At 53.7% G+C, this 25,324-nt stretch overlaps 2 protein-coding genes across 4 annotated transcripts in view; both read right to left on the bottom strand.

The window, feature by feature from the left end:
- The window catches only part of SLC12A5 (solute carrier family 12 member 5), a 38,283-nt gene extending 24,488 nt beyond the window's left edge, over window positions 1-13,795 (bottom strand). For 2 of the 3 annotated variants that reach the window (XM_080684351.1, XM_080684350.1), the window contains exon 1: window positions 5,624-5,893. In XM_080684351.1, the coding sequence (XP_080540477.1) occupies window positions 5,624-5,675 (52 nt within the window). In that variant the 5' untranslated portion in view covers window positions 5,676-5,893. Of the gene's footprint in view, window positions 1-5,623; window positions 5,894-13,640 lie in introns of those variants that run through there. The other variant, XM_080684349.1, reaches the window with a different exon arrangement.
- A 3,050-nt stretch (window positions 13,796-16,845) lies between these two features.
- MMP9 (matrix metallopeptidase 9) lies at window positions 16,846-24,729 on the bottom strand. The gene is made up of 13 exons (XM_080684638.1): window positions 24,376-24,729; window positions 23,637-23,869; window positions 23,130-23,278; window positions 22,710-22,838; window positions 22,450-22,623; window positions 22,088-22,261; window positions 21,542-21,718; window positions 21,241-21,399; window positions 20,093-20,411; window positions 19,828-19,967; window positions 19,346-19,496; window positions 19,150-19,253; window positions 16,846-17,284 (listed from the first exon to the last, which is right to left on the bottom strand). The coding sequence occupies exons 1-13, from the start codon at window positions 24,511-24,513 to the stop codon at window positions 17,166-17,168; spliced, it is 2,166 nt and encodes a 721-aa protein (XP_080540764.1). The 5' UTR covers window positions 24,514-24,729; the 3' UTR covers window positions 16,846-17,165.
- Window positions 24,730-25,324: the final 595 nt, after the last annotated feature.

Genomic DNA, 25,324 nt, shown 5'->3' with positions numbered 1-25,324 from the left:
GAGAGAGAATCATTGATTGGCTGCCTCTTGCACATCCCACACTGATGATGGAGCCCACAATCCGGGCATGTGCACTGACCAGGAACCGAACCCTGACTTCCTGGTTCATAGGTCAATGCTCAACCACTGAGCCATGCCGGCTGGGCCTCCCTTGAAGGATTTTAGTTGACAGCATGTTTAAAGAGCCTCGTGCACTCCTTGGCACATACTAGGTATTTAATAAGTGGGTGAATGCTTCCTTGCTCTTGGGGGTCCCATCTCATTCATCAGGGTACCCTAGAATCTCCAGGGCCCCTCCTTGACCATAACTGGGCCTATCTGGTGTTTTAGGATAGAAGCATGCTTTTTTCTGGGGAAAAAGCAGAAAAAACTACAGCCTGAGGCCCCAAGGATACTCTACCTCTTAGAAAAGTGACCCCCTTAGGCACCTCCTATGCCTCTCATTCATCTTCAGTCAACATGTATTTGCTGGATATCTGCCCTGTGCCAATATCAGCACAGGGATGGAGGAAAAGTAAAAAGCAGAATAAGACACCACTCCTGCCCTCAGGGAACACAAGCGTAGGGGAGATGAACCAGTAACCAGGAATTTCCAACCCAGAGTGGTAAGTTCTGTGATAGAAGATGAATACAGGACTGTGGGAACACAGGAGAGGCATTCAGCCCAGCCTGGGAGGTCAGGGAAGACTTCCCAGAGGAAGTGACGTGTTAGCTGAGAACTGAAGGATGAGTAAGAGTTAGAATGGGAGGGAGGCAGGAGGTGTTCCAGGCAGATAGAACAGCAGAACAGCATGTTCAGTGGCCCAGAGGCGAGAGTGAACAGAGTGGGTTAGAGGAGCTGAAAGAAGTTTGATCTGGCTGGAGTCTGAAGAGGGAGCACGGGGGAGGGAGGGGGAGGTGGCGGGCCTGAAAGATGGGGAGTGCATAGGAAAAGATGAGCCTGGTACAATACATGTGGGCTGGGTCCTTACACAATTAGCAGGCCCTGTTACAGATTTTGGATCTCACCCAGAGAACAATGGGAAGTCATTGAAGGCAAATAAGTGCCATGAACAGACTTTTATTTTAGAGCAATCACTCTGGCTTTTAGATGAAGAATACAGATGCTAGTTAGGGACTTTCAGTAATCTAGGCGAGGGCTGATGACCCAGACCCGAGCAACGCAGGGCAATGGACAGACTCAAGAATGATTAGCACATATCTCCATGCAGATGTTTGGGAATGGAGGAAGGAGGGATCTAGAATAATGCCTGGGGTTTCTAGCATGGACAAATGGTTGGATCATGGTGCTATTTACTAAATGGGAAAGGGGGAGATTAGGGGTGGGGAAGATGCTGGATTTGATTGAGAGTGAGGCACTCTGGGACACTCAACGGAATAAGTCTAGAAGCCACTTGGATATGCGGATCCGTCTGAGACCCGGGAAAGAGGCTGGGCAGGAGAAAGAGGTGGCGGTAACTCATAAGAAAAACATATAAATAAAGATATAGATATAGATATAGATATAGATATAGATATAGATATAGATATAGATATAGATATAGATATTGGTAAATACGTGTGAAGGAAGTGTGTGAAAACAAGTGCCTGGATGAAATCACCCAAGGAGAAAGTCTCTTCAGCATCCAGGAGAGGGCCCTTTCAAAGAGATGTAAGGGACCCTAAAGGCACAGTCCTTTAGCTCCGGCAATCCCCCTTCCTCGGTGCGAGGGCTGAGTCCCACTAGCAGATTCCTCTCTGGACCCTGCAGAAAGTCCTCCATGACCAAAGTCCACGGGAAGCTGAGGCCCTACATATTCTGAATCACCTGTCCCTCGCCTCCTGACCCAGCCCCCTCTCTTCCTCTCACTTTCCTTCTCCCTCTCCCTCTGTCCAAATTCTCCTCATTCTCCTTCCCTCCTGGAAACTTTAGTCTCCCAGTCAGGGTCCTTCCCAGAGAATGACCTGCTATAAACCCAATCTCATCCTGACTCAACATTGTAAAAGGGGAAAGAGGTGATGCCTCACCTGCCCAAAGGAAACCCACCACCCACTATCTCCTGCCACCACCTCCTTCATCAAGCCAGGTACGACTCCTGGTCCCCAAACAGGGCCCACCACCTACTCTTTCTTTTGGTCACATGTGTGAATTCCTGGGAATAGCAGACCCTCCTCCCAGTGGAAGCCTGGGACATAATAGTTGCTCAGGAAAAAGTCTTTGGAAGTAAATTTCACCAGGCTCCCTTCCTGACTCCAGGGTTTCAGAAGAGCTGGCTGGGGCCAGAGAACAGGAGAAATAAGAGTGAAGTGGGTTCCTCCTCCTTTTAAAATGCTGACAAGATGCCTCATGTTCTCACCTCAATATCATAGGAACTAGTGGGTTTGGGGGGCGGGGTGTTGCGATGAGAACAAATTTCTTAGTGGTTAAGAAAACAGGCTGGAGTCAAAATTTAGGTGTCGGGCACAGCTTCACTGGCTGTGTTGATACAGTTGAGCACGTCACTTAAACTCTAAGCCTCAGTTTCCTCCTTTGCAAAGAGGTACTAATCGTGCTTAACTGAAAGGACTGTGGGATTGAGTGAAATAATGTCTGTAATGTATGCCTGGCCCAGAGTGGAGCGCTTGCTGCTGCTATTACAATCACGGCGATCATTAGTACACGTGGTGCGCTCCCTGCCCGGACTCCCCATTCCACACTCTTCCGCAGCCTCAAGATTCAGGGGCTGTCTCCTGTGGGACTGGGTTCCTCTTTGCGCAGCGTCTGCTCCTCGGGCCAGGCAGCTAAACACGAGAGCCCCTCCTCTCTGCCTTTCACGCCCCCTCCAAGTCCCCCTCTTCCTTCGTGGGGGCCCGGGGCGCGCGCGGGGCAGGAAGAGGGGGGCGTCCTGACTAGAGACTGCAACTGGGTAGCCCGGTACCAGTTTCCAAGGCGACCGCGCGGGTCGAGAGCGCCGCGCAGAGCCGGCCACGCGCCCGCAGCCGCTTATGTAAGCTACGCGCAGCGCGGAGCCAGACTCCAGGCAGGATCGCAGCCAGGAAATGAGAGCAGGGGAGGGGGCGGCTCAGTAGGCTGGTTCTGGGTCCTGCCTTTCCACCTGCCCACTGGACCGGACGCCAGGCTCCCGGCCTCTCCGGCCAGAGCTGATTGCCCCTCCCTGAAACGCCGGGCGCACTGGTTGGGGCGGTGTGGGGCGGGTGAGCTTCTGGAGTTCTCCAGGGGGCAGGACTGCGAAAGGGGAACTCGTCCTGATTCCCCAGAGCCAGGAGTCAGGACGGTGGGGGAGCGCCTAGTGGAGCGTGCGAGGGAGGCAGGGCCAGACTGAGGCTGAGCCCTCTCCGCCCCCGCCCCCTGGGAGCTCTCAATCCGAATCGGCTTTCAATTAAGCTGCGGCGGCCAGAGCTCCCAGGGAGGAAACCGGCGAGCGGTGCGGGCTAAGGAGCCTCCTCCCTATGGGCCTGGGGCCAGGCCTGGGGGAATTCCCAAGCGAGATTGAGGTAGTGGGGGAGCGCGTCAGACCCCAAGGAGAAAGGAGACCTGGAGGCCAGAGATAATACCTTTGGATTCTTTAGTCCAGAGAAGCCCTTTTACTCGGACCATTCCCACCTACCTGAGTCAGCACCCAGGTTTCCCCCATCCACATCCCCAAGAACTTTGGATCACAGATGCCAGGCGAGAGCCCCTCTTCCCACAACCTCAGCAGGTCCTTAAAACCCCCAACCATCATCTCCAGTTGCCTCTGAGAGGCCTTCTCTCTCTGGGACCCAAAACGCCTGACCCAGGTTCGGAACACTCTAGTTCCAGGCCCTGGACACACTATATACAGAGAACGGGTTTGAGCCCACTACATTCAGAGTCTAGAAACTAATGGGGAGGGTGTAGAATTGAAGGGAGTTCCTAGTTCCACTCCTGCTCTACACACATAGGCCTCCTGAGACCCCATGGAAACCCCAAGGCCCAGTAAGGCCCTCGGGGACAGACCATACCGGTTGTCTGGGGGAGCAGAGAGATTCTCTCTCAGGCTGAGTTCCTGTCCTCAGAGTGGAGACATCTGAAGGGGGTCCCAGACGAGAATGGGCTCCCTTCGTTCCCTGCTCACCGCATGTCGATGCCTGATTCTGCCGCAGACTCCACTTAACCAAACCCCTCCCCCCCCCCACACACACAGTCTAAGCCTGTTGGGGAAGGGGGCGGCTTCGAAATGAAGCACCCCCAATGTAACTGGGAGGTAGATGAGATGGCCAGCCAGTAGTCAGACCCCTGTTACCCACTCAGACCCAGGGAGGAAGAGTGGATCTCAGACAAAGGATGGGTACCCTGGTGTCCACAGCCTTCCCAAGCGGCCACTTGGCTCTGACTCCTTTTCAAGATCTGAAGGACTTCAAGTCAAGGCTGCCAGTCCCTGGAAGACCCCGCTCTTTCAGCCCTTGAGACCTTCGGCCATCCCCTGGGGAGGTCTTCAAGAGTCTTGGCCCAGAGGGTCAAGCTATGCCCAGGGGAACGTTTGAAGGCGCTGAGCGCAGACAGCTGGAGCGGGAGGCGCGCTAGTGCGCGAGGGACGCAGCGCCGCTGGAGGGTGGGGGTAGGGGCGGCTGACAGCCGTGATGGATGGCTGAGACCTCTGGGGGGCGGCGGGGGGCCTGGGAGCCCAAGGGGCTGGCCCCTAAGACCTCGGAGCAGGGAAACCGCGGAGGAGGGCGGGGGAGAGCCGATGCTGCGAAAGGACTTGTTCCAAACCCTTGGGCTCCTAGCGAGTCTCCGCACCCACCGCAGCGCGTCCGCAGTGTCCGCGCCGCGGCGGCGCCGGGATTCAGCAGCTGGAACCCCATTCCTGGGGCCTTACTGAGGAGGCTAGCAGAACGGACTAGAAAGACTCCCCCCTGCCCCGCCCTGGAGACCTCACCGCCATCCCAGGGTACCGAGAGGAAGGGGAAAGAGGGAAGAAAGGAGAGAGATCTTGCTTCCCGTCCTGAATAGGAACCCACGGGGACGCAAGAGGGAAAGGCAGATTCCGCAAAGTAGAGCTGAAAATCTCCGGGGGAGGAACGCTCCATTCTGAGGTTGGATCTTGGGCAGCTTTGGGGGAGGGGGCCCGGATTGCACCAAGTGTCCTCTTAAGGAGACACCGCAGCCCGGACGGGGCCGTCATGTGGCTCCAACCCCTCATAAGTACCTTCCCCTTATCTTTCAGCCGGAAGTCTCAGAGAGAGGGATGCAGCAGACTGTGCCCTCTCCCACCCCCCGCCCCCCCTCGATACCAGTCAACACTCTGCGCCAGGACGCCAGGGTCCCTTATGGGGGAAAGGAGCCCTCCTTCCGCCCGTCGAGCTCCACGTCAGCCCATTCTAGCTCTTCCATACCCTTCCCACCGCCTCCCCCGCTCGGTTAATCTACGTCTGCCTCCCAGTCGGTGGGCAATGGCAACCCCTCGCCCCCAGCCCGGCCCCAGGCGAAGCGCATTCCAACACCTCGGACAGCGCCTGGCGCATTCCAATGGAACAAGGCTCCAGGCCGCCGTGGGTGCCCACCGCCCCGGTCATTCCCAGCCTCTTCTCTGAAGGAGGCGGCCCCCACTCTGCCTCTAACCCCAGAGCTGCCTCCTCTCCTCACCGCCCCCTCCCTCGCCGCCCCCGGACCGCTGCTTACCGGGGTTGGCTCCCCCATCGCCGTCCTCGCAGTCCGTCAGGTTGTTTAGCATGGTGGCAGCGCCGCGCCGGGCCCGGGGATGGCTGCGCCGCCTCGCCCGCGCCCCTCTGCCCGCCTTCTCCGCTCTCTCGCTCGCTCTAGCTCTCGCTCGCCCTCCGCTCCACAGAGGAAGAAGCTGCAGTGCCCGCCCGCCCGGCGCACACACACTCGCACACGGACACACGCTCACACCCGCGCGCGCCCCCTCTCAGCGGCGGCGCTGCTCACCTCATCCCGTATGCAGGAGGCGTGAGCCACTGGCGGGGTTTTGGGGGGGAGCGCGGGAGGGGGGAAGAAGAGGGGCGGGCAGAGCTGGCTTGGGGCCCCCTTGCACTAAAACTGAGGGCTTGCACGGGTGGGATAGAAAGGGTGCTGCAGGGGATAGGGGCCTCGCCTCCCTGCAGCAGACACAGCTCAGCCCGCCCCCCACTCTCCGGCGCAGGCGGGGCCGGCACGTGGGCAGGTGCCATCCCGCGCCCTAAAAATAACGGCAGGGAACTAGGTCGCGGCCGTGGGGAAGCGGCCCCGCAGCGGCTGCCTGGCTGGGGGTCTGAGGCGACCCCTAGGGGGGTAGATGAGATGCCAAGGGTGGGGCACCAGGGACTACGGGTCCCTGGAGAGCCTGTCTGCAAAGCTGGGGAGCCAGCCCGGAAGAGGGATGGAGAACCAGACCCTTTTCTATCTCGCTGTTCAAGAGGTTGGCGCTGAGGATGTGGAAAGGCCAGAGGCCTTAATTGAAGCACTGTGCTGCCCCCGTGGGGGGACTCAGGGTCTACCTGGCCATCCAGTCTTAAAACTGGAAGAGTGGAGCCTGAGGAGTTGCAATGAACCCTCTCACTGTGCTTGGCTGACAAGAGTCATAGCATCTCACCCCCAAGACAAAGCCCTGGAGTCCACAGACAGGGACCCTCTGACTGTGGAGTGACCCTGGGAAGGAGACATGGTGAAAATGAGAGAAAGCAGCAGTGAGGTTCTAGGGAGCACTGATTCCCCACCAGGGAGGTGCAGGATCTAGGGGAGGCAGGCCAGTCAGAGGCGGGCCAGAGACAGAGTGGGGGAGGGGGAATGAGGCCGCCTGTTGGTTGGGACAGATTTTCTCCTGGGGCAGGAGTGTCTAATCCCCTAATCCAGGATTGCTTTCTGAGGATTCCAGAGCTGACATGCTGTCTGTGCTCCTCTCCCTCACCTGACACAGGTCCCCCAGAAACGTGATTGTCCTGGGACCCCTCAGCACCCCTAGATCCAGGCTGGAGCCTGTGGTGTAGACATCTCAGAGAGCAGCATCAGAGGCTTGGGCCCTTTGCGTCTCTGGAAGATCTAAATATCAAAGGGTGAGAACAGATGAAGGGGAAATGACTTTCAGGCTCACCCTAGCAGCCACCAACACTAGCCCTCTAAGTTCCAGAAGAGTTCTGTGGTTAGAAGGGATGGCATCAATCCTCTTATCTAATGCATGGCTTTCGTTTTGCAGATGAGCAAGTTAAGGCCCAAAGAGGAGAAATAAATGACTGTGTGTGAACACAGTGCCAGTGATTGGCAGAATGTGGTCTAGGAGCCTGGTTGCTTTATTCCAGTTTAGGACTCTGCTCCTCAACACAACCTCTTTTTAAACTGTCCCTGCCTCCTACAGAAAGGACCTCTGATTCTTGGCTTCTAACGAAGAAACTGGGACTGGGTCTGAGCTACACTTTCTCCCTTTTCTTGTGTTCGGATTTCCAAGGCACCATACTGAAGTGACCTCCTGCCTTGCAAGTGAAGGAGGACCCAGAAGACCTTCAGGGGTCCTAAAAGCCTGGATCCATGTGACTGGCTGGAGACCTGTTTCTGGATGTGACCTTTCAGAACCATGGACAGGACCCGCGGTTCAGATCCTCTGTACACATTTGTTGGTGGTGGTTTCACATTGAGTCAGCCAGAGAGTCTTCCGCAGCTGACTGACAGGGGACTCTGAGGGATCCACCAATAAGGTATCAGAACCACTGGGTTCTGTGGATGCTGGAAGGACCCTAGGGTGAAGAGCTAGCTATTCAGACAGGTATGAAAATTGGACTTGGCTTTCCCAGAGGGAAAAAAATACACACACACACCCAAAATTAAATAAGTTTGGATTGGTGACAGGATTTAAAAGGAGAGAAGTAGGGTAGGCTAGTGTTCAAGAGCTCCTAAGCACTCCACTGCACACACCACCAGCAGCAACAGCATTATGGGTTTCCACTACTCTGTAGAGACAGGTAACATAGTAAAACAGGTAGTAGGCTTGCCTGGGATATGCTGTGAAATAAATTAAATGCTGAGTTGTGTTTTTTTTTTTCAGCAAGCCCAGGTCTGTGGTCTCCTGGGTGTATTTCCCTTCATTTGTAGCCCAGAGCCTTAGCCACTCAGGCCTGAGCCCACCCATGGGGGAGACCTAGGTCCTAAGGGAGTACAGGTGAAGGCAGGAGTGACTCCTCTTCCCCTGGGTGTCCCATATGTCCACCCTCACCACAGCTCCTCGCTCATGAGGCATCTGGGGTTCAAAAAATAAGCTGCCATCCTGCCCCCAAATTCTGCATATCCGTGGACAAGACTAAGGTCCTCTCTCGGGGATTTAGTATCTCCATCTTTAAACTGAAAGGGTGAGGCTCCATAACCCATGGAACTTCTTCCCTCTCTGAAAACCCTTAATGTTCTGTCCATTTATCTCAGACTAACACCATGGAGCCCAGACCAAGTGAAGTCGGAGTCCCAAGGGTAGACCCCAGACCTTTAATTCACACACCCCACCTTTCAAGGAGACTGATCCCTATTCTGGCCTCAGGCGAATGCTCTGCAGCGAGGCTTTGAGAAAACACATTGCAGGCATCTCGTGCACTGCCAGCTTGGCCTTGGCCAGATGACCAGCAAGATGTCCCTCAGCTCCGAGCCCCAGGAATATGGCTGCCAGCTCGGCATCCCATCCCTTCCCAGAGCCCTAGGAAGATCTAGCTAGAGGGGAACCCTCTCAGGAAGCACACAAGATGCAGAGCTGAGCAGGGTCCTATTTTTGAATTCTCAGTCTCTAAAATTGATTCCTTCTCCCACCTTATACTTCTCAGAGAGAAAAATATTCAGAGAAGCTGCCTCCTAAGTATCAGGATTTTGGAACTGATACTTTTATAATTTACCTTTTATCACTCCCCATTTATGGGGAATTTGGTTTAGAAATAGAAAGACGCAAATTTCTTCATGGGGTGAACTTGTGGCAGATTGGGGACTAGTATCCAGATTCCCGACCTCCAGTCCAGGGCTCCATCCACTGAACCAGAATTGGAGGAAGCTGGAGCTACCTGATTGGTTCCTTCTTCCATGGGAGGCAGACATAGCGTTCCTCCTCGTGACTCAATCCCTATCCATCCTTATCCCATATCGTACTCCCGGGACCTAACCCACCCACCCCCAGTTTTGACCTCATGGAGCCAAGGCTCTGAACTCCCTCCTTCGCTCTTCTCTCCCCACCTGCAATCCCCATTCTCCAGACCCAAAACCCTCACAGTGAATTGATGAGTCCAGCGCACAGCACACCCCACACACAGGGCTCGCTGCAGAGCATGTCAACCACCATCGTCTCCGTGGCAACCAGGGGCTTAATTAACAGGCTGCAGCTCCATCACCATGACAATGGCACCCCAACAGTCTCCCATTTACCCTACAGATTCAGACCATTTTCCCTCTTTCTTAATCTGGACCCCCTTCTCACTGTACCCACCCCCACCCCCATCCCACCTGGAGAGCTGAGGCCAGAAGATCTCTCTGGTTCATTGAGAAGAGGGGAGGGGAGATGAGGAGGATGAGAGAGAGAGAAAAAAAGAGAGAGAGAGAGAGAGAGAGAGAGAGAGAGAGAGGCCCGTCACTATGGCAACTGCAGCCACGTTCATAACCAGTTTGTTGCTATGGAGATTCCCAGGGCTCACCTTGGGCTGAGGTACTGGGCAGTGAGGTTCTGAGCCCTGGCTTAAGGATGGGGTGACTGGAGAACTCCTTGGACAGGCTGGGGAGCTATAGATCTGATATTTACAGCAATAATCCAGTGTCATTCTTCCCAATTTATAGGCAGACTGAAACATGAGGTTTGGGTATGGGAAAAGCAGAGAACGTCACCCTTCTAGATCATCAAAGAATCTTAGCCTGTTTATGGCTAGAAAGACCCTCATAAAGTTTCTTGGTCAACTCCTTTACACTATAGATAAGGGAATTGGGATCTAGAGAGGGGAAGCAAGGCCACACACAGAATTTGAGCTAGAGTGTGGATGGGGTATATTGTGATCTTGCTCCAACCCCCCTAAGCATAAGTTGGCTCTCTCTCACTCCATGGGGATACATCCCAATTCCTGCTAGTCTTAGCCCAGGCCCAGGGCTCTTTCTACTACCCTGCCTTCCTCCTTGATAACTGAGGCACAGCAGGTAGTGGTATAAAGGGATTGAGGAGTAGTTCAGAGTTGTAACAACTGGTCAGGTCCACTTCTATCCAGCAAACTCGCCATCAATCTTCCCATGGTACAAACGAGATACCTCAGGCATGGGGGCTACAGTGCAGGGTTACTGGTAGATTCAAGACTCAGCCTCTGACTTGCTTCTTTCACCCTTGTATGTCATGTTCCCACCTGTACTGACCCCCTGGCAGCAGGAACAAACTCCACTCCCTTAGTCCAGAATGAAAGGCAATGCTCATATACAAGTGACCTGCAAACCCTCCCCCAAGCCTTCCCCCACCTTACACATGCTGTCACCTCTCCCTGTGGACCTGGGTGGGGACAAAAGGTGGGAGAGTACCTCCCTGGGGCCAGAGGGCTGTACAGGAACAGCTGTGGGAAAGATACCATCAGATGTTTGGTCTCCCTAGGGAGCCCTAATCCACTTCCCCAGGCGGCGACCTATCCGGTTTGGTTCAGTGAATAGATCATTGGCCTGCAGACTGAAGGGTCCCAGGTTTGATTCCGAGTCAGGGTACATGCCCAGGTTGTGGACTCGATCCCCAATGTGGGGCATGCAGGAGGCAGCCGATCAATCAATGATTCCCTCTCATCATTGATGCTTCTCTCTCTCTTTCTCTCTCTCTCTCTCTCTCTCTCTCTCTCTTCCTTTCCCTTCCTCTCTGAAATCAATAAAAATACATTTTTTTAAAAAAAGAAAGGAGGAGGTACTGGAGGCTATTTCAGGTCCTTCACCCAAATCATTCTCCAGATGGAACTTCCAATAAACTCAGCACACAAGTACCCACCCCACAGATAGACACAGAAATATACACATCAACATGCCCATCAACACTCTGTCATACAGTGACACACATAAGTACTGACTCATTGACCACCCTACAGGTCATTAGAGCTGGCATAGGATGCTGCTCCCTCAAGAAACACAAAGACATATACACACTGCCTCTGCCTCAGGCACACAGCTTTCCAGATTCACATACAGTTTGCACACCCAAAACTGAAAGTCAAGATGAGAGAGAGGACCATTGTATTCTCAGGCCAGGGGGTGAGGAATGGGAGGGAAGGAGGCAGGGGTAGGAGAAGCAGGAGCCTACAGCCTTTCCCCCTCTCATCTGATGAGAGGGGCCAGGTTGTGGGCTTGGCACTCAGAACACAAAGATAAAACAATAGGGTCCCTGCTCAATCATAAAAAAGAATGAAATCTTGCCACTTATGACAACATGGATGGAGCTAGAGGGCATTATGCTAAGTGAAACAAGTAAGACAGAGAAAGATAAATACCATATTATTTCACTTATATGTGAAATCCAAAAAAAAAAAAAATTAAACAAATGAACCAACAAAACCAGACAGAAACAGACTCATAAATACAGAGAACAAACTGATGGTTACCAGAGGGGAGGAGGTGGAGGAATTGGTGAACAAAGTGAAGGGTATTAAGAGGTTCAAACTCCCAATTACAAAATAAATAAGTCACCAGGATTGAATGCACAGCACAGGGAATATAGTCAATAACATAATAATTTTGTATGTTGACAGATGGTTACTAGACTGACTTATCATTGGGATCACTTCATAAATTACATTATGTTGTATACCTGAAACTACCATAATATTGTATGTCAACTATACTTCAAAAATAAATAAGTAAATACAATAAATAAAAATAATAAAAACAAATTTTTAGAAAAGGATATGGTCCCTGCCCTTGAGATGCAGGAGACACACACAAGTAAGTAACCTCCATCCACTGGGACACGTGCTCTAATGATGCAGTGGCTGGGCAGAAGCGGAATGACTGCCTCTGCCTCGGAGCCAAGGAAAGTGAAAAAGGTTTTCAGAAGGAGATAAATGAGCTATAACTTACAGGGTGAGTAGGAGTTTCCCTGGCTACTGGAGGTGGAGAGATGAACACAGACAGGTATACCAGGAGTCCAGGAGAAAAATGTTTGAATGACTGTTTGGCCTTCATCCTAAAGTAATGGGGAGCATGTTCAAGTGGAGTTAGGATAGGTTTGGAGGTAGGCAGACCAGTGAGGAGGCTATGGTGGTGCCATGTGGCAGATGATGGAAGTATGGACTATGGCAGTGGTCGGCAAACTGCGGCTCTGTTGACTAATGAGTTTGCTGACCACTGGACTAGGGTAATGTTGACAGGAGGAGAGATGTGGTCAGATTCAGGAGTTTTGGAGGTGGAGTGGTCAAGATGTGAGGACCCCCTCATTGGAAAGAGAAAAGGAGGCATTGAGAATGGCTCCTGAAGTTCTGGCTTTTGATTCTGGAAGGATGATAAGGCTATTTATAAAAATTAGAAAGCAGACAGACAGACTATGAAAAAGATGAAGAGTGGAAGGAGTCCAAGAAATGAGTGGCCACTTCCAGTAAGCTTTTGGTTCATGGTCTGGAGCCCTGTGGAACTCTAGGTCTCCGTTTGGTCATCTATACAAAGAGGGGATTCGCTAAAGAAACCCCTGGTATCCGAGTCTAGGGTTACGGGTACTTAGTTTTGCTGGAGTCAGGGTGAGCTCACCTGCAGCTCAGCAGCGACCCCTGGCGGCCCTGGGAGGCTCTTTCTTCTCCCGCCGCGGGGCCACTCCGGGCTGATTTGCCACGTTCCTTCCAGACCTGAGTGGCACAGAGCCAGGGAAGGAACCCCTGACAAGGGCCCCCTGCGGAGCGTGTGCATCCAGGATTCTTCACCGAAGGCTAGTAGGATCCTGCCCCTCCTCTCTCTTCTATACCGTGCCTGTAACTTCCATTACAAGACTACTGCACTGGGCCCTCGAAGAAGACGCCCCCAATCCCTCCTGAACTGGCTCCACCCAACCCTTCTGGCCCTGGAGTCCCCCCCACAGCATCCTCCCAGGATCTAGCTGTCCGGGGTCTAAACTAACTTCTCTTTCTCCCATCCCCTTCCTGGGCTACGCAGTGCTGACCACGAGGCCTCCTGGGAGGCCGAAGATTGGAGGATCTGCCAGGCAACAATGACCGATGGACCCAGCACCTGCCTCAGAGACCAATGACTCATTTTTCCTCCCATCCCTACCCCAACCCTGACCTCTCTCCTATCTCCTGGCCCAACCCCTTTCCCTCTGGCTCCGCCCTTATCTAGCCCCAAACCCGGCTAGTCCTACCTCCTTCCATCGGCTTGGTACCCAACCCTTAATCACACCGCCTTCCGCATTCCCTGGTTCCACCTTTTCCCCCTGGTCCCGCCTCCTATCCGGAAAGACCTCGCCCCTTGAGTGCCCAGCAGCCCAGTCCCCCCACTCAATCCCCTTCTTCACAAGATTCGCCCCTTTGCCTCAGGCTCCCATCTCTTCCTGTGGCCACGCCCACCTCGAATCTGGCCCCTCCTTTCACAATTTCCCATCCCACTTCCCTCCACCCCCCTAGGTCTCAGCTCCTCTCCCCTCTTGGGCTTTCGCTTGGAACCCCTGCCCCTGACAACAGAAGACCCGCCCACCATGGCCCCTCCCCTTATCTCGCTCCGCCCCCTCCTTAGGCCCCGCCCTTGCGGCCTCTACCTTTGGCGTCTTCCCCTGAGAGGTGGCGGCTATCAGCGGCCGGATGCCTGTGGGACTCTTGGTCAGGGGTCCCGGCGTGCCCCGCGGGAGGCAGCGAGGTGACAGTGAACCTGCGGCTCATGGTGCCGAAAGGGGCTGGGCGGCCGCGGTGCGGCCCGGATCGCACAAGTGGCCGCAGCCTGGCTCCAGGAGACAGAAAGAGCGGATCCCCCCAACCCCCTGCCGGACGCGGCGCTGCGCGGGGTCCTAGTGCCCGCTGTGCTGCATACTTCAGACATTTTTGGTTGTCACAACGGAAGAGAGGGTGGTACTGGCATTTGGTGGTAGAAGCAACTTTCGCCATCTAGGCTCGTACCAAGGCTGTCTGACCATGAACCACAGGTTTACCACCAGTTCTCTGCATAGCACCCCACCCCATGTTGAGGCCCGTGGTATGGGGAAGAGGACTGACTCTGAATGGGTCTGGCATCTGTCCATGGATCCCGATGCCCGCACAAGGAACTATCTGGCCCGAAGCAGTGCCAAAGTTGAGAAACTCTGTTCTAGAACAAGGAGTTTAACAGTTCTAGATCTTAGGACTGAGCAGGTTTTAAGTATGATTGAGGGCAAAGGATGTCTTTCACTAAGGTGGTGAAGCATGTTTGGAAGATGGAGCCCAAGAGTTCAGTTGGGTCTGTTAGGTTGAGGTGCCTATTTGTCATGTAAGGATCATGCAGAGTCTGCAGTTGAACATACAAGTCTGGAGCTTGGGGGATAAAATTTTGGAGATGCTACTTAACGCTTGTGGGGCTAGACAAGATCACAGGGGATGAGTGTACAGTGAGAAGAAGTCCAAGGATTGAGCACAAGGGCACACTGTCATTTAGAGATTGGGAAGAGGAAGATCCAACCAATAAGGTGAGAGGAGAAACAGAAGGAAGAGGGATCCGAGAGACCAAGTGAAGAAAATGTTCAGGAAGAAGGGCTTGATTAACTGTGTCAAAGAACCTGAGAGATGGTATAGGATGAGCACAGAGGAGTACCCCCTGTGCTCCCTGTTGCATCTGGCTACAGGAAGATGGTAGGTAGCTTTGAAGAGAGTGATTTCAGGGGTGTAGTGGGCCCTCTGTAGTGGGAGCTGGGAGTCGTTGAGAGACTGGAAGTTGAGGAAGTGGAAACAGTGAGTAGAAATCCACGCTTTGAGGACATTCTATTAGGAATGGGGATGAGGAATAGAGAAATGGAACAGTCTCTAGAGAGAGTCAGGGATCCAGAGGAATTTTAAACAAGCCATAATAAGGAATGTGTATCTCAATGGAAGTAGGTCATTCTTGAACAAGAAATGGATAAGTTAGAAGAGAGGACCTCCACCCAGAGGACGCTTGGGGAGAAGTCCTCTGACCCCCTCCTTAAAGTCCCATTTGAACCCCAGGTCCAGAAGATTATCAAATCTGATCAAGCCCATTACCTCCACTCATCTGCCCCATCCTTCAGTCAAGTCCCTATGTCATCCTTTAGGGTCAAGTGGATACTCCTCAACCTGGCATTCAGACCTTTTCTTACCTAGTCCAGACCACCATTCCTATCTGTCATTCCAGAATCTTCTCTACTCCCCTCTCATCCACCTGCTAAAACCCCACATTCAAGTTCTGAGCTATTTGTAGTTCCCCAACACTGCCTGCTTCTCTCTTCTCCCAGCATTTGCACCAAGAGCACACAATCACCACTCACCAGCTATGAGACTTCAGGTGAGCTGTGCCTCAGTTTTCTCATTTGTAAAATGGGAGGGGGGAGTGCTGACAATGATAACAGTACCTATAAGGTAAGAGTAGTGCATGTCTCATAGGTTTTATTTAAGGTTAACACACAGAAAACACATGGGACAGGGCTGACATATAGTCAGTGCTGTACCAGGGGTAGCTACTATTGCCAAATGGAAGAGGGTCCACCCACCAAACACACAGCAGAGCCAAACACTAAATACCGATTTTTACAGTAGAAAAATAAAAGCAATTTTTTGGCATCAAGCCAGGAGAACAGCAAACAAGTGCTCAAATGCAAACTCCTTATTGGCTTTAAAAACCCAAAGGTTTTTAAAGGCAAAGATTGAGCACTGGGGTTTAGGGGTCATGGGTGAAACTGATTGGCTAGTTCTTGTGCAAGCCTCAGCAGTTTCCCTTAGTCTAATTAATTTAGTTTCTTAGGTCCTCTTGTCTGGTGCCTTTGTCACTGTAGTCAGGTGATCTAACCAGGTTGCAGAACCAAGATTCTGCAAAATATCTCATAATTGTGCATCAGTAATGTTATCTTTAAAGCAAAAGGCTAAACATCTTGTGACCTTTGTCATTGTTTAAGTTGTTTTGCGCTTAACTAGCTACATTCGTCTATTATCTCAAGCAAATTGTACTTTCAAACATTTTTCCTGAAACTGGCTTTACAGGCAGGTCTCTAAGAATAACTAACATTTTCTTAATCTTTGACTATAAGCTACATGACAACCAAAGCAATTGAAACACTTAACTAAAGCCTCTATTATCTAATACCTAAACATGTTTACTGTTAACTGTCAGTTCCACTATCATCTGGCATATAATCCATATTTTATTTATCCACTGCCTTACCCCTGGGCACTTAGGTTGTTGCCTGTACAAATAATGCTGCAATCAACATCCTTCTAGGCAGTTGTTGTGTGGGAGGGTTAGAGAGCAGACTCGTTTTTTACCAAGAGGTAAATAACTCTCCTAGAAGACAGTCCTACTTCTCCAAGAAGAAGCTCTTGTTCATCCTTACAGATTCAGCACAAGCTCAGATGTCATCTTGGCTGGGCAACATTCCCTGACTTCAAGCATAACACGCACAATCACACACACACACATACATACACACACATCTTTAGTCTAGGGTAACAGGTCACACACTGCACACTCTCCAAGTGTGATCCCATCCCTACCGGCCACAGAATCACTCTTATAACTAACTTAGACTCTTTGGGGGCAGGGCCTGGAGTCTGCATGTTAAGCAAGTTCTAATGGTACTTGTATGCACCCTAAAGTTTGAGGACCCTGAGAGGTCCTCAAGATAAAACATAGCCCATTTCATCTCTCTATCCCCAGTGCCCAGCACACAGCCTGGCTCCATGTAAGGGCTCAATAAATGTTTTATGAACAATTGGCCATGTCCTCGGCTGTAAAACAGGAATAATCACATTATACTTTCCTAATAGGAAGAATTGAATATGTTAATATTTATGAAGTGCTTAGAACATTGCCTGGCACATAGTAACCAATCCCTTGGTTACATACATACATGCATGCATATGTTCTTGCATATGCATGCATACATACACAAATAAATCTCAAGGTTAGAGAATTCAAGTTTATTAAACACATTCCAACAAAAAAAGGAAGGTGGGACAAGAGGGCCCAGCCCACCTCCACTCATCCTTTGTCCTTCAGAACAGACCCACCAGTTTGTATCCAGCAAACTGGCTCCTTCTCCATCAAGATGGGGACCCCACAGTGCAGTGCTGAAGCAGGAGGGGGTGCCCTAGGTCTCAGGGCACTGCAGGAGATCATAGGTCACATAGCCCACTTCATCCACCTGGTTCACCTCATTCTGGAAATTCACACGCCAGTAGAAGCGGTCCTGGCAGAAGTAAGCTTTATCTGCAGAGGAGAGGCAGGTACAAGAGGGGTGATTCCAAACCTCCCACATATACATACAGACCTCAACAATCATCCCTCCTGTCCTTTCTAGATCTTTCCAAGGTTTTCATATCACACCTTCATCTCCCCCACAGAGATACTGGAGAGCACAGACACCGATGTCCAAAGCACTGGCACAGAGTGTAGCACACAGTAGGTGCTCAGGACCATTCATTCAACAAATCCATTCATTCATTTATTCATTCAACAGATATTTATCATGCCAAGTACTGTTAGAAGCACTGAGGAGCCCTGCCAGCGTGGCTCAGCAGTTGAGCATTGACCTCTGAACCAGGAGATCATGGTTCAATTCTCAGTCAGGGCATATGCCTGGGTTGTAAGCTTGATTCCCCAATGTGGGGTGTGCAGGAGGCAGAGGATCAATGATTCTCTGTAATCATTGATGTTCTGTCTCTCCTTCTCTCTCCTTTCCTCTCTGAAATCAATTTTTTTTAAAAAATTTTTTTAAAGAAGCACTGGGGACAGAGCAGAGAAAAGCTGCAGTCATGATCTCAGTTCTTTGGGTGCTTATACTCTAGTGCAGTGATTTTCAACCACTGTGCCGCAAGATTTTTCAAAGCATGCAATACCTGACTATTTAGTCAGGGGCACTGACCTTTTTTCCCTTAGACTGTCAAATTTAAAAAATGACAACAGCCATCACAACAATAGCTGTCCAGTGTAAATGAATCAAAATTATACTTATTGTTTTTTGTCGGATCAGCAAAAATAATTTTTTTTTTGGTGTGCTGCAGAATTTCAGTAATTAGTTTGTGTGCCATGAGGTGAAAAAGGTTGAAAATCGCTGCTCTGGTGGGGTAAGACAGATGACTAACAAGCAACTGTGTAAATAAATCAGATTGGTTTTGAAAGTGGGAATGAAACAAAAGCAAGGAAGTGAATAGATAATGAGGGTCAGAGAAGGCCTCTTTGAAAAGATGGCTCTAGTGCTGAGACCTGAAGGGTAAGATGGAGGCAGCACAGTGGCAACCTGGGAAAAAGCCTTCCAGGCAAAGGGAACAAATGGCACAAAGGCCCTGAGCGAGGACCGACCTTAATGTGGTCAAAGAGCAGCCAGAAGGCCGGTGTGGGTGGAGTGAGCAGAGGGAATGACAGAAGTAGTGGGAGGGGGTGAGGAGTGAGGGGGTGAGAAGTGAGGGGGTGAGAAGTGAGGGGTTTGATCATGTTAGTTCCTTTGACCTTGGACCAGGTCTGGAGTCACTACTAAACTATTGTCTCCATTCCTAACCACTCCCTACTCCCAGAGAATAACCGTATTGGACGGCTTGGAGTGGGGGTGTTTGCAAAGGAGATAGTGAAAGTAAATATTTCAGCAATAAAATCGACAGAACTTGTCAACTGACTGGATGTGAGTGGTGAAAAAGAGAAAGCAAGTATAATTCCAGCTAGCATCCCCATTTTCCAGATGGGGAAACCGAGGCTCTGAGAGTAGCAGTGACTTGCCCAAAGCCACACAGCTATTAATTGCCTTATTTGTCACTATAGCCCTGGTGGCAGCACAGGATCTGGTACATTATAGGTACTTGACAAATATTGTATAACAATGCATGAGCCTTCATGCAAACCATGTGTCCTGTATTGCTGGGGAAAGAGCTTGCAGTTGGGAAGGCAGGAAACCCGGATCCCAGTCCTGGTTGTGCCCCTGTATGACCTGGGGAAGGTCCCTGCCTCTGTAACTGTCATGGGGACATTTGCCTCAGTCGCCAGGGCCCTTTCCTTTCTTGCTTAGAATCTGACCAAGCTCTAGCATGGGAAGAGGTGTCTCGGAGAGGGACCCTCCCCTAAGCCCCGTCTTCAGCCATCACCTCGGTACTGGAAGATGTCGTGCATGTTCAAGGGCACCCCGGGGAACATCTGGTCCACAGGGCTGGCACTCTTGGGATCTACCATCTGCGACTTCGCGTCAAACCTGCAGGAAGGCGGAGAGGAGACAGGTGCTGAGCGGACGGACAGGCGGATGGCGCCCGGGCTCCCCCTGCCGGCGGTCCTCGCGGCTCTCACCTCCAGAAGTTCTGTCTGCTGAACAGCAGCACTTTACCCCCGCCGCGTGGGAGGGCCCCGGTGACTTGGGCCACCTCCGGGCCGAAGCCCAGCTTGTCCAGACGCCTCGGGCCTAGCACCGACGCGCCTGTGTAGACCCACACTTGGCGCCCTGCAGAAGAGAAGGGTCGCATCAGCCTGGGGGCAGGCAGAAGGCACACATTCTCCTTAAATGTCAAAAGGGAAAACCCAGCGAGATCTTTCGAAGCCTGGAGCCTGGCGCGCCCGCAGTCTCTCTGCCCGCAAGCAGAGCCGCTCCGTACGATCGTGCAGGGTTCCGTGAAGAGGGGAGCTGGAATTGAGCCCCTGCTAAATTGCATCTGCCAGGAGGGGGCGCGTGTTCTTAAATCCGCACTTGACGTTGTATGGGTTATCCCGGGTCTCTCTGTCCTCCTAGATTGGCGAGGATGGTGAGGAGGGAAGGGAGAAAGGAGGAAACTAACCAGAGAAGAAGAAAATCTTCTTGGTTAGCGGCTCCTCAAAGGCGGAATCCAGCTTGGAAGGTAGCGCAGGCCACGTGTCCCTGATAAGGAAGGGGCCCTGCACCCGGCGTCCCTGGGCCTCAGAGAATCGCCAGTACCGCCTGGGAACATGAACAGGGAACGGCAGGGCAATGAGCCTTGAACCAAAGACCAGTGGGCGGGGGCGGAGGGGGAGGGAGGTCCCTCCTCCAAATCCCCTCCCTCACCGCACATCCCTGCGCCTCACCCATCCTTGAAGAAATGCAGGTGATTCCCCATCTCTGCGATGGCGTCGAAGATGTTCACGTTGCAAACATTCTCCGCTGGATCCAAAGACGCTGTAGGGGCCACGGAAGGGCCAGCAGTGGGAGCACCCGTGGGGGTATCCGTGGGGCCAGCAGTGGGGGCACCGGTGGGGCCAACAGTGGGGGCATTCGTGGGGTCAGCTGAAGGGGGGCCTGTGGGGCTCTCTGAGGGGCGGACAGTGGTGCAGACCGTCGGGGGAGCAGTGGGCTGGGTTTCAGGTGTGGTAGTTGGAGGCCGTGGTTCAGGTTTAGGGCGAGGGCCTAAAAAGAGACACCAGATGAGACACCCGTATCCTGCATGCCTCTGTGCCTGCGGAATATTGTATCTACTCCCCAAAGCCTATCAGTACCCGTTTCCCGTCCCCCCACCCCACCCCCCTCACACTCTCATCACTTTAGATGCTGGAGCCTGCCTTCCCCCAGGCACAGGAAGGCCTCATCCTTTTCTACACTCACCTTTCATTCAAGCCATATTTACCCTACTGAGGGTCAGGCCCCAGCTGGGCCCTATAAACATAAGACAGGCAGGAACATCTCCAACCCCAACCCCGCGAGATGGGAGAGAAGTGTTTTTTGAGCACTCACACTGAGTGCTAAACAGTGCTAAAAGCTTTGTAAACACACACTTAGCTTGTGTGATCAAAAAAACCTATGAAATAGATTCTTTAATACTCCCATTTCTTAAATGAGGAAATAATACTAAAGACAAGTGATAATGGCAATTAAAATATCAAACACTTATACGTGCTTACGATATGCCAGGCAGTATTCTAACTCATTTAACCTCTTAAGAACCCCGTGAGGCAGATACTGTTATTAGCCCCACTAATAGCCCTCCAGATGAGGAAATTGTGGGGGAAGTAATATATCCCAGGTCACCTAGCCAGGAAGTGGCTGGACTGGCTTTTGAACCCACCGCGGTCTCATTCTAGAGTCTGGGCTCTTTATCACCAGCTCCAGGCACTGACCCCACAGCAATTACACCCGCTGGACCCAGGCTCCTCTACAGGTAGATGCTGAGGTCCCAATTCCTCCCACCCCACTCTCCACCCTTCCCTTTCCTCCCACCATCCCTGCCACAAAACCTCACCACCATACAGGTGCTGGATGCCCTTCACGTCGTCCTCATGTAGGGGCGGCTTCTCGGTGTAGCTGTACATGGGGTACATGAGCGCCTCTGGCACGTTGGTGTGATCTAAGCCCAGTGCATGGCCGAACTCGTGCGCAGCCACAAGAAACAGGCTGTATCCTGGAGGAAAAGGGGGGCCCTGAGACTTGAGCCCTGGGCTGCGCTCCTAGCTTCCGCCTCCAAAACAGCCTTCCCACCCACCCCCCACCCCCCTACCCCCACCCCCACTACTCCAGCCCTAGAACCTTGGAACTCTGCACACCTTGGTCTGGGCAGAAACCCCACTTCCTGTCGCTGTCGAAGTTCGATGTGGTGGCACACCAGAGGTGCCCATCACTGCGGCCCTCCCGGGTGCAGGTGGAGTACTCTTTGCCCAGGAAGGTGAAGGGGAAGACGCACAGCTCCCCCGCTGAGTTTCCACCGGTCACCGTCGAGTCCACTGAAGAGACCCAGGGCCTTGGGTGAGCAGGTGGGTGGGTCCAATAAGGAGCCAGGGGCGGGCCAAACAGGGAGCTAGAGAATCTTGGTGCCATCGTTAAAGACTAGGGGGCGATGTAGGGCGCCGCTGAGCCAGGGTAAGCCTGGGGAGGGGAGGCCCAAGGCGAGGTAGAAGGCTGGGCTAAACGGCCCTGCCACCTGAATGGGGCGGGGGGGGGGGGGGGCAGCTGGAAGTCAGAGGGAGGGGCTGGGTGAGGTGGGCAGAGTGCCCGCGGTCCTGCAGACCAATGACAAGTGGAGAGACAAACTGATGGGTGCAGGCGGGCGTTTAGAGGACCAATGCGGAATCTGGCAGGCGGGGCGCACGCACCTCGGGTCGGGCAGAAGCCGTACAGCTTGTCCTGGTCGTAGTTGGCGGTGGTGGCGCACCAGCGGTAGCCGTCGGAGCGGCCGTCCGTGGTGCAGGCGGAGTAGGAGCGGCCCTCGAAGGTGAAGGGAAACACGCAGGGCTTGCCGTCGGAATTGCCGTGCTGGGTGTAGAGTCCTGGGGAGGCCCACACATCACCCCGATTTACTAACCCACAGGCCACCGCTACTGCGCCCCCCTCTCCTCATTTCACAGGCGAGTAAACTGGGCCCAGAGAACCAGAGAATGGCCTGCGGCCCACACAACACTAGTGGCCGAGCTGGGATTCAAACCCAGGGTTCCGGACTCCGCGACTCCGAACTCACTCTCGCTGGGGCAGAAGCCGAACCGACGGTCAGTGTCAAAGTCGGCCGTGGTGCTGCACCAGAGCTGGTCATCGGAGCGGCCGTCCGTGGTGCAGGCGGAGTAGGAGCGGCCGTCGAAGGTGAAGGGGAAGTGGCAGGGAGCGCCGTCTGCGTTTCCAAAGTAGGTGGGGACCACTGCAGGGGGAGGGGGCCAGGATCAGGGCGCCGGTGACGGGCGTGAGAAGAAAAGGGAATGGGGCTTCGGCGGCTCAGGATCTCACCTACGCCCTTGCCCAGGGACCACAACTCTTCATCGTCGAAGTGAGCATCTCCCTGGATGCCCGGGCCGGGAGGAAAGGCGTGTGCCAGGAGCCCGTCCTTCCCATCGAAGGGGTACCCGTCTCCGTGCTCTGAAGAAGCAGATGGGAAGCGAGTTATCTGGGTGCAGGTGTGCAGGTTGTGCGCCACCCAGGGGGCGCTGGACTGAGGGGCGGGAGCGGCTACCCAAGCCTTGCGCCCCCGCGCTGCGCGGTGCCGTGAGGGAGGAGGCGCCCTCAGGACGAGTGGCGGCCAAGGCAGCGGCCACAGCAAGAGCCAGCCGGTCCAGTGCCCCCTCGGCCCTCTCCGTGGTCCTCCCTCCCCGGTCCCGGTCCCTGTCCCTGTCCCAGGCCCTCTTGGCTTTTCCCTTCTCGCTCTCTCACCCCGAACACCAAACTGGATGACGATGTCGGCCTCGAGGCCGTACACGCGCGTGAAGGTGAGCGGCGTCACGGCGCTCCAGACCGCGAAGGCGCGGGCAAAGGCGTCGTCTATCACGTCGCGCGGCAAGTCTTCCGAGTAGTTCTGGATCCTGCGGGGAAAAGCCGGGGGACAGAGCCCAGCGGGAGTAAGAGGCGGAGCCGGGGCGCAGACACAACCTGTGCCTCAGCGACCTCAGCTCCAGCTTTCATCAGGAAAGCGCTGTCAGATCTTTTTCCTCTTGGGGCACACACGGGCCCTGGCAGGAGGACTCAGACGGGAGGCCCACTTCCCCAAAGGGGACGCGCGGGCTCAGTGGGGGTGCCACTTGCCCCAGGCTCCCCTTTAGGGAAACCCAGCGGTAGGTCTGAGACAGGCAGCGTTCCACTGCCCCGAGCGCGCATGCGGAGACAGGCCTCCTCACCCCACCCCTCCGACCCCGTGGGACACCGCGGGACCCCGCCACGCACCAGTACGTGATGTTTTGGTGGTGCCACTTGAGGTCACCCTCAAAGGTCTGGAATTTGCCCAGGTCTGGGACACCACAGCGCGGGGCGCGCATAGCCTCCAGGGTGGTGCTGTCCAGCTCCCCGGTCTCCGGTAGAGACAGGCGTCTCTGGAGGACCCGCAGCGCCCGACTCAGGGACTGCTCGTCGTCGCTCAGCTCCCCGACGTGAGTGTAGCCATAGCGGGACAGGTACTCCTGTGGATGGAGGGCAGGGACATCCAGGGCACTGACCCCCTTTCTTTGCTCTCCTGGGTCAGAACTCCATCCCCCCAGGAGCTCAGGACCAGCAAGGCGTTGATTGTACCAAGGACTTGGTACCCTGGACATCAGTACTTGTGCCCACCCAAGCATCTCCCCTCCCTGCAGACATCCTTAATTCCTTCCCAGCCCTGGATGCTCCTGGCCATGCCTACCTCAGGGGCCCCTACGGTTCACCCCTGTTCACCCCCAGCCCATGCACACTCCAGAACCCTCCAATGCTTCCCACCCCCATATTATTTCCATTGCCCACCTAGGAAACTCATGAACCCATTCTTGACCATCACTGCCCAGAGCCTCCGCAGGACACCCCCCTCCCAGTGCCTGATCCTAGACACCTCTGTTCTCTAGACATCCCCATTACCCCCAGTGTGACCCAAAGCATCTCCTGAGATCCCATGCCCTCCCTGGGGTTCCAACTCTAGGCTGAGGTGTTTGCTTACCTCTGCCAGCTGCTTGTTGGTGAGATTTGTTCGCAGGTCTCCGGGGAAGACCACAACGGTGGGCTGGCGCGGTCTGGGGGCTGCAGAGCAATCACCCAGCACCAGGAGAGCCAGGACCAGGGACAGCCAGGGGCTCATGGTGAAGGTAGCAGTGTCTGGCTGCAGCTGCCCTTGTGGGGGCTTTAAGGAGGCAGTGTTTACTGAATCAGTGACCCCGCCCCTCACCGCCAGGCTGACTCAGGGGATGGGGTGTGTGCATGTGTGTGCGTGTGTGCGTGTGTTGGCAGCCCCAGTATGAGAAGGCACAGAAAGGGCTTACACCACCTCCTCCTCTCCCTGCTGCCCACAGTCCCTACTGCTGAGTCAGGCAGGACCCTAGACCCACAGAGACCCACAGGAAACCACAGGCCTATAGGGGAAGGTTGGGTTTTGCAAACTGCACAGCTTGTGAGAACTTTATGAAAGAAAGGGAGGAGCCCCCCATCTGAAGGCCCCTAGTGGTCAGCCGAAGGGAAGGGAATGGGGCCTTTTTCTGAACCTAGTGATCCCACTTCCTAGTCAGACCCCCATCGTTGGGCCCCACCACACACTCCCAGGCTCTGCCCACTTTTCTCTTCCCTGGAAGCCTTCCTGGACTCAGCTTCCTCTCCCAGCTCCACCTGGCCTGAAATGAGAGGCCTCTGCTAGGCTGGAGTTGGGGAATTCCACCAGGGCAAGCCCCTATCTTCAGGGACTGACTCCTTCAGGGTAGTGGAGGGGGAGTTTGTTGCATCTGGAAGCCAGCACATATGGTTTTCCTCTCTTCCTACAGTGCCTTGGGCAAATGTCCTCACCACTCTGAATGTGTTTCCTCAGCTGTAAAAGGGGGCTCTTCGTCCCTAAATTGATGTGAGGATAAAATGAGATCCAACATCCTCAACAGACCAGCTCTAATCTGCTGTGTGACCTG

The sequence above is a fragment of the Plecotus auritus genome (assembly GCF_963455305.1).
Source record: "Plecotus auritus genome assembly, chromosome: 8".
In the NCBI taxonomy this organism is placed as follows: domain Eukaryota; kingdom Metazoa; phylum Chordata; class Mammalia; order Chiroptera; family Vespertilionidae; genus Plecotus; species Plecotus auritus.
Note: the sequence above shows the minus strand (reverse complement) of the source record. Positions and strands in the feature narration are given on the sequence as shown.